This window comes from Cherax quadricarinatus, chromosome 78 (assembly GCF_038502225.1).
Source record: "Cherax quadricarinatus isolate ZL_2023a chromosome 78, ASM3850222v1, whole genome shotgun sequence".
In the NCBI taxonomy this organism is placed as follows: domain Eukaryota; kingdom Metazoa; phylum Arthropoda; class Malacostraca; order Decapoda; family Parastacidae; genus Cherax; species Cherax quadricarinatus.
Window position 1 is genome coordinate 7,218,081 of NC_091369.1, and position 10,000 is coordinate 7,228,080.

The 10,000-nt window shown below is 33.5% G+C and overlaps 1 protein-coding gene across 5 annotated transcripts in view; it reads right to left on the minus strand.

Annotated features, from left to right (window-relative positions):
- The window catches only part of LOC128701640 (irregular chiasm C-roughest protein-like), a 215,778-nt gene that overhangs the window by 84,816 nt on the left and 120,962 nt on the right, over positions 1-10,000 (minus strand). For 4 of the 5 annotated variants that reach the window (XM_070101637.1, XM_070101636.1, XM_070101638.1 and 1 more), the window contains exon 2: positions 1,602-1,990. In XM_070101637.1, coding sequence (XP_069957738.1) covers positions 1,602-1,990 — 389 coding nt within the window. Of the gene's footprint in view, positions 1-1,601; positions 1,991-2,629; positions 2,754-10,000 lie in introns of those variants that run through there. The other variant, XM_070101640.1, reaches the window with a different exon arrangement.

Sequence of the window (10,000 nt, forward strand, 5' to 3'; positions counted from 1 at the left end):
TTTATCAAAGTCTTAACTGGATTCCTGGGAATTTATTACACCCTCTTAAACATCACACAGTTTTTATTATTATTATTATTTCAGGGGAAATTGCTAAACCCGCAAAGAGTTATACAGCGCTTCAGGAATGAGAAGTAAGCAATTTCATCCAATTCTTTCTGTCAAGAGCCCATTCAAGGTGGGGTACCTTGAATAGATAGCGTGTTAAGCTTGGCAGTACGTTCAACGTGAACTTGAAGTGTTGTGCCGCAGATTCGACTCCTTCACTTGGCCTGTAATGTTTAAGGTTCGTACTCACACAGTATTCCGAACAACTCTATACCTCACTTAACGATTATCTTATTGGTTTATTGGATTTAAAACCTACTCAAGGAACATTAAGGCTGCATGTAACCTTTCCCCGCCAGTGAAGAATACTTCAATACGTAATATAAGGAGTAAAGTCAACGCTCAGTGCATAAGCGCCTCTTGCTTTAATAGCATCACAGTGAACAGGTGATATCACAATATTTTTACAGTTCCTTGATGATGTGAAAAATTGCGAAAGCGCTTGGAAGTACATTATTTTTTTCACAGTGGTTGTTCAGCATATCTCTTAGTGTATATACACTCTGTGAAGATGATGTACTAAGACGACAAGATATATATACCAATATATATCTTGTCGGGTATATACACTAGGAGTTTCCTTTAATCCCCATTTTAGGGACTGAAGTATTCTTGATGCCAGTATACAAGCAAATTGCAAGCATAATAATAATAATAATAATAATAATAATAATAATAATAATAATAATAATAATAATAATAATAATAATAATAATATGGCCTGTTGTTAAAAAATAAAACCATTTGACTGGCCGATATATATATATATATATATATATATATATATATATATATATATGTCGTGCCGAATAGGCAGAACTTGCGATCTTGGCTTAAATAGCAACGCTCATCTTGCCATATAGGACAAGTGAAAATTTGTGTATGCAATAATTTCGCCAAAATCATTCTGAATCTAACGAAAAAAATATATTTCACTGTGTTTGTTTAGTATTAAATTATTGTAAACAATGCTAAAATATATTTAGTTGGGTTAGGCTAAAATAAACTGCTCTTGTTATAATAAGGTTAGGTAAGTTTTCTAAGATTCTTTTGGTGCAAAATTAAAATTTTTTACATTAACATTAATGAAAAAAAAATATATCTTTGAACGTATAAGAGAAAGTTTTAGAAAGGACTTAATTTTAAATGAGTTCTTGCCAATTGACCAGTTTTACATATTCGGCACGACATATATATATATATATATATATATATATATATATATATATATATATATATATATATATATATATATATATATATATATATATATATATTACATATATGAGTACAATAAGATCACCTCACATGCATGTTACTGCATGTGGGGTGAAGCGATAAAACCGTAAGGGCCATGCAGCACATGGGGAATGGGAGGTAACAGGAATGATACAAAGTGAGGGGCAGCTCTAATTCCCTGAAATCAAAAACCCCTCACCAGCGTCTCTTGAAATGCTGGTCAGGGGGCTCAGGTGAGCTCACAGAACACTCACCTGCAGGGGAAGACCACCGTGGAACCGACAACAGCAGTCTGTGGTGTGGGTTGTGTGGCAAAATGCTGTGATCCTTCAAGTCCCAGGAGCTGTACCGCCGAGCCGCCCATACCGGGGCCCACACGCTCCTCACCCATGGGAACTATTATTTGTGGGCCTCGCCCCAGCTGAAGGCCCCGTCCAATTTCAGGGATCTGTCCAATGTCAAGGCCCTGTCCAATTTCCGGGACCTGCCCAATTTCAAGGCCCTGAGTAATTTCAAGGACTCTTCCTTGCTCATGCTTCATCGCCGCCGCCCACTCCGACTCAACGCTACCGCCCACACACGCTCCCGTCGGCCAAAGCAGCAGCCACGCCCACAGCCAGGAAATCCACCATGTAAACATGACCTGAAGGAGAACACTCTGGTTATACACGACACTCGAACTTCATCATACTTGATGAAGAATTAGACATGCATGTAACATCTGGGTATCTTTATTTGTAGACGTTTCTCCATCCTGTGGCTTTATCAATACAAGGGACATAATGTGTTGAATGTAGAATTATATACAAAAGATAAGGTAATCAGTCCCTCAGCCTTGGAGTTGAAGAGCACCGTAGTCTACAAGAGTACAGGGCTGGGGGACTCATTACATCATCTTTTGTATACATTTCTACATTCTTCACATTATGTCCTTGTATTGTATTGATAAAGCCACTAGATGGAGAAACGTCTACAAATAAAGATACCCAAACGTTGCACATGTATCTAATTCTTCATCTACTCGGCATTGTATACCATTATCGTATTAATTCCATCATTCCCCAGTAACACCTAAAAACTCTCCATATCTCCAAGCCCAAATTCCAAGAAAAAAGATTTCCAATACGTTACTCATGGCTTCACTCGCTTACACTTCCCTCCCTATTTTACACAAGTTTGTAAACGCAAGGCAAAATCTATACTCAGTAACTCAACTCCACTAGAAGCACCACTGGCAAGAAACTGAGATTCTTGATCCTACCTGGAGGAGGAGGAGGACTACCTTATAATGCTATGCAGGATCTTTCTTGAAGTGAAATTCGCAGCTATCAGAGTCACATCTATCAGAGACCTCACCAGGAAGGCTCCACCAGGAAGAGACCTCACCAGGAAGAGACCTCACCAGGAAGACTTCGCCAGGAAGAGACCTCACCAGGAAGGCTTCACCAGGAAGAGACCTCACCAGGAAGAGACTTGCCCAGTAATAGACTTCACCAGTGACTGTAGATACACCCAACAATGAGGCAAGAGCATACATACATCACACCATGTGTAGGGTTACAGCAAGATCTACGTAAGAAAGACTGGGAGAAATCTGTCCACACAAAAAGAAATGTAGTACTTGTAAGAGACATCACTCGTGTCCTACATAGGTCCAAAGGAAGCTATCCCACACATTGCCTGGAGTTTACCCGGAGAGGGTTTCGGGGGTCAACGCCCCCACGGCCCGGTCTGAGAACAGGCCTCGTGGTGGATCATGGTCTGATTAACCAGGCTGTTACGTAAATAGACGTACGAATCACAGCCCGGCTGATCACAAAAAGCCCGACATAGATAGGTGCTGGAAAAGGAGCTGTTATACAGGAACATCTTTAACTGCTGTTTCAAACACCGTAGACAAAGTGCTGGCGACTGCTACATCTCTACAACTCTGACAAACACGACAGCGCTACATGCTATTTGGCTGCCCTTTCCAATTACATGACTAGGGCAATTAGACAACCAGGGCAATCAGACGACCAGGGCAATTAGATGACCTCACGCCTTCTAGTGCTACTTGTCTTCTCCTTCCCTTGTAGCATTTGCAGTGATTAAAGCCTCAGGGAACTGGCCTGGAGTTTTAAGACTCGCTTGGCATGGGTTCCATCGCCACCCGTTCCGTGGTTTCCATTACAAGTTGTTCCACAAGGTATGTACCTGTATCCTTTGACCCAAACTCTTTGCATTATACATTCTACTGTTATCTGTGAGTTATACAAGGTTTTGTGATAGTCATTCACGAGCGACCTTTTGATAGTTATGTACGACCTTGTGGTAAGTTATTCACTACCTTGTGATAGTTATTTACATCCTTGTGTTAATTATTTACAACCTTGTCTTAATTATTTACAACCCTGTGTTAATTATTTACAACCTTGTCTTAATAATTTACAAGTTATGTAGGATTTGTCTGGCGTTATCATTCTAATATTTTTTAGACTGAAATAACTGTATTACTGCTCAGTTTTTCTTCTCTTATCTATCCGTGTTTTCTCTCAACCTCACCAGCTCTGATTCTTTGAATCAAGAGCCCTTCACCAGCATCAAAGCATATCTCTCTCCATGAAAGCATAATATGCACCAAAGTATATAGATTATGTATTTCCTGGGGAATCAATACATGATGATATACACATATACAGTTGACCCTTGAACAATGCGAGGGTTAGGGGCGCCGACCCCGCGCAGTCGAAAATCTGCGTATAACTTTCAACTCCCCAAAAACTTAACCACTAATGGACTACTGTTGACCGGAAGCCTTACCGATAACATAAGCAATCAATTAACACACATTTTGCATGTTACACGTATTATACACTATTCTTACAATAAAGTAAGCTACAGAAAAGAAAATGTTATTAAGAAAATCATAAGATAAAATACATTTACAGTACTGTACTGTATTTATGGATACCTAAAGTTTACATCGTCTGTTTACAAGATAAATCATCTGTCAGTACCTACATTAATATTGTCTTATATAATAAACTGTACATGTTATAAGTGTTACTAACACTAGACATCAAAAATTTAAAGATAATGTGAAAAAGAAATTTATATTTATTTATGATTTAATATTGTATCTATACTTTTGTTTACATTTCTCCGGACGTAGAATTTAACATATATGATCTATAATAATAATATATTATTGTTATTGTTATTATTATATATCCGTCCCCTGTGGGTTTAGCTCTTAGTTATGATTCAACTACTAATACTAATTACATTATTATTATTATTATTATTATTATTATTATTATTATTATTATTATTACTGCATCTGTTCGTTTGTTTTCACTTCTCTGGACCGAGAATAGAACACATAAAATCTGTCATTCTTTGTGTGTGTAAGTTTTAATAAATTTTAACATTTTATAATAGATCTGTGTATACTTTATGGTAGTACATGATAAAATAGACAAGTATCTACATATATTTTATGCATTCATGAAATAATTAACTTTTGTTCATTTTTTTCGGTCGCAAATTTCCATTTTTTTCCAATAATATATATATATCGTGCTGAATAGGCAGAACTTGCTATCTTGGCTTAAATAGCAACGTTCATCTTGCCATATAGGACAAGTGAAAATTTGTGTATGCAATAATTTCGCCAAAAATCATTCTGAACCTAACGAAAAAAATATATTTGATTGTGTTTGTTTAGTATTAAATTATTGTAAACATATTTTAAATATATTTAGTTGGGTTAGACTAAAATAAATTGATCTTGTTATAATAAGGTTAGGTAAGTTTTCTAAGATACTTTTGGTACAAAATTAAAAAATTTTACATTAATATTAATGAAAAAATATATCTTTAAACATATAAGAGAAAATTTCAGAAAAGACTTAATTTTAAATGAGTTCTTGCTAATTGACCAGTTTTACATATTCGGCACGACATATATATGTCGTGCCGAATAGGCAGAACTTGCCATCTTGTCTTAAATAGCAACGCTCATCTTGCCATATAGGACAAGTGAAAATTTGTGAATGCAATAATTTCGCCAAAATCATTCTGAACCTAACGAAAAAAATATATTTCACTGTGTTTGTTTAGTATTAAATTATTGTAAACAAATCAAAAATATATTTAGTTGGGTTAGGCTAAAATAAATTGCGCTTGTTACAATAAGGTTAGGTAAGTTTTCTAAGTTCCTTTTGGTGCAAAATTATAATTTTTTACATTAGCATTAATGAAAAAAATATATATTTAAACTTATAAGAGAAAATTTTTGAAAGGACTTAATTTTAAATGAGTTCTTGCTAATTGACCAGTTTTACATATTCGGCACGACATATATATATATATATATATATATAAATATATATATATATATATATATATATATATATATATATACAAGGAATTCGCAAGAGCAGGCGAAATATACACAAACACTGATCTCTGGCTGAAGGAGACTCGAACCTACGAACCTTAGAACAAGGTACGCAGTGCTTTACCAATCTACCCACACTGGACCAATACCTTGGCGTCCAGCTTGCGCTAGACTTTGATCCAAGGCAGCCAGCTTTCAGGGAGAAAGCTTACAGCTTTTCATCTCATCCCCTGCATGCATCAACCTCACTAGAGAATTTAACAATGCAAGGAATTCGCAAGAACAGGCGAAATACACACACACACACACACACACACACACACACACACACACACACACACACACACACACACACACACACACACACACACACACACACACACACACACATATATATATATATATATATATATATATATATATATATATATCAATATATATATATATATATATATATATTAAGTCCTTTCTGAAATTTTCTCTTATACGTTTAAAGATATATATTTTTCATTAATGTAATTGTAAAAAAATTTAATTTTGCCCCAAAAGAATCTTAGAAAACTTACCTAACCTTATTATAACAAGAACAATTTATTTTAGCCTAACCCAACAAAATATATTTTAGATTTGTTTACAATAATTTAATACTAAACAAACACAGTGAAATATATTTTTTCGTTAGGTTCAGAATGATTTTGGCGAAATTATTGCATACACAAATTTTCACTTGTTCTATATGGCAAGATGAGCGTTGCTATTTAAGCCAAGATCGCAAGTCCTGTCTATTCGGCACGACATATATATATATATATATATATATATATATATATATATATATATATATATATATATATATATATATATATATATATAGATATATATATATATATATATATATATGTCGTGCCGAATATGTAAAACTGGTCAATGAGCAAGAACTCATTTAAAATTAAGCCCTTTCTGAAATTTTCTCTTATACGTTTAAAGATATATTTTTTTTCATTAATGTTGATGTAAAAATTTATAATTTTGCACCAAAAGGAACTTAGAAAACTTACCTAACCTTATTATAACAAGCGCAATTTATTTTAGCCTAACCCAACTAAATATATTTTAGATTTGTTTACAATAATTTAATACTAAACAAACACAGTGAAATATATTTTTTTCGTTAAGTTAAGACTGATTTTGGCGAAATTAATGCATACACAAATTTTCACTTGTCCTATATGGCAAGATGAACGTTGCTATTTAAGCCAAGATCGCAAGTTCTGCCTATTCGGCACGACATATATATATATATATATATATATATATATATATATATATATATATATATATATATATATATATATATATATATGTGTGTGTGTGGATAAGTGTAAGGTACTTGCCCTTGGTACTGAAAATAACCCTCGAAGCTATATTCTAGGTGAAGTAGAGCTTGGTCATACAGAATGTGAAAAAGACTTGGGAGTCATGGTAAGCAGAAATCTAAAGCCAAGACAGCAGTGCCTTAGTGTGCGCAACAAAGCCAACAGATTACTTGGATTTATCTCAAGAAGTATAAGTAACAGAAGTCCAAAAGTTATTTTGCAGCTCTATACATCACTAGTGAGGCCTCATTTAGATTATGCTGCTCAGTTTTGGTCCCCTTACTACAGGATGGACATAGACTCATTAGAGAACATACAGAGAAGAATGACTAAAATGATTTACTGTGTAAGGAACCTCCCGTATGAAGATAGACTTAAAGCCTTAAATCTCCACTCTCTGGAGAGGCGTAGAATGAGGGGAGATATCATTGAAGTGTATAAGTGGATGACGGGCATAAACAAGGGAGACATTAATAAAGTACTGAGGGTGTCGAACCAGGTAAGAACCAGGAATAATGGATTTAAGTTGGATAAATTTAGATTTAGAAAGGACATAGGTAAGTACTGGTTTTCTAACAGAGTTGTAGATGCGTGGAACAGTCTTCCCAGTGGGGTGATAGAGGCTAGGACCTTGGGTAGCTTTAAGAAGAGACTGGACAAATATATGAGTGGGAGGTGCTGGGTTTGATTGGTGTCATGGGGTACGGGAGTTATTTCTTGGGTAGCTTTAGGTAGATGTCGTTTTGATAAGGACCTGCCTCGTATGGGCCAGTAGGCTTTCTGCAGTGTTCCTACATTCTTATGTTCTTATATATATATATATATATATATATATATATATATATATATATATATATATATATATATATATATATATATATATATATATATATATATATATATATATATGTCGTGCCGAATAGGCAGAACTTGCGATCTTGGCTTAAATAGCAACGTTCATCTTGCCATATAGGACAAGTGAAAATTTGTGTATGCAATAATTTCGCAAAAATCATTCTGAACCTAACGAAAAAAATATATTTCACTGTGTTTGTTTAGTATTAAATTATTGTAAACAAATCTAAAATATATTTAGTTGGGCTAGGCTAAAATAAATTGTTCTTGTTATAATAAGGTTAGGTAAGTTTTTTAAGATTCTTCTGGTGCAAAATTAAAATTTTTTACATTAACATTAATGAAAAAAATATATCTTTAAACGTATAAGAGAAAATTTTCGATAGGACTTAATTTTAAATGAGTTCTTGCTAATTGACCAGTTTTACATATTCGGCACGACATATATATATATATATATATATATATATATATATATATATATATATATATATGCATGCAAAACAACCACTCTGAAAGAATAGAGAAATTCCAAGCGCTTTCGTGACTACTCACATTATCAAGGAACTATGAAAGTGAAGCATCCAAGGAAGCTATATAAGGGGTCCGGCCAGCACCTCACTATCAGATCCCACAACGGTTAAACACGTGACGCGCGGCGAGCCAACTTCGATAGGTCCTTTGCACAACTCACCCCCAAGCTATTTATTTGTCCAGTGTATTATTAAATTCTTCCCAAATTCTATTAATTATAAATGGATTTAATTTATATAAACCAAAGGAAATATTCATATTATTGTCAAAACTGCTTTTTATGAAACAAGATTCAATTATATTCCTGTCGACCATGGACTTGCTTGATACTACTTTCTCAACTTTTTGAAAATCAATTGGATGGTTAAAATCTCTTACATGAATAAATAGAGCATTGGAATCTTGTCCAGTTCTAATGCTATATTTATGCTGTTTTAATCTTAGTTCGAGATTTTTACCGGTTTGACCGTAATAAACTTTATCGCAAATTTTACAAGGAATCTTATAGACACATCCATCAGCATTTTGGGGGGAATTCTTTATCAAAAGTTTTTTTACTGTATCAAGATTTTTGAATACAACTTTAATATTAAAAGTCTTAAGAAGAGAAGGCATATCAACCAAGTTTTCATGGTAAGGGAGAACCAACATATTTTTAGTTGAATAAGGCTGGTTGCTCCTTTTTGGATTATAAAAAGTGTTTCTAGCAACTTTAAAAGATTTATCAATTACATTTCTTGGGTATTTTAAATCATTACCTATTTCATAAATTTTGGATATTTCCTCATCTATGAACTCAGGACTACAAATTCGTAAAGCTCTCAAAAACATTGATGAGAAAACAGACAGTTTGACTCTATCTTGATGCGAGGAATAATAGTGGACATAGGAACAGTTATTTGTAGGCTTTCTGTAAATTTTAAATTTGAATTCATTATTACCCTTAATAATTAAAACATCTAGAAAAGGCAATGAGTTATTTTCTTCAAACTCAACAGTAAAGTTTATAGAATGGGCTAAGCTATTTAATTTTCCAAGAAAATGGTGTATATCTACATTTTTGGGCATAAGACACAAAATATCATCAACATATCTGAACCATTTAGCTCTATTAGGGAGGATTGTGTTAAGCAACCTTGTTTCAAAAAATTCCATGTATAGGTTACTAAGAACAGGTGAAAGAGGATTTCCCATTGCCATACCAAACTTCTGAGTGTAAAACTTATCATTAAATACAAATTTTGCATCAACAATGCAAAGTTTAATAAGTTTAATGATAGTAGGAACTGGCAATGGTAAATCATAGTATATATATATATATATATATATATATATATATATATATATATATATATATATATATATATATATATATATATATATATATATATATATATGTATGTTTGTATATTGCTAAGTGCTCCGTAACTGTCTGTTGAAGAAACAAACAAATAGCAGAACTTATGTGACAAACAGAATTAGTTGAGGAACCACAGACCAACTA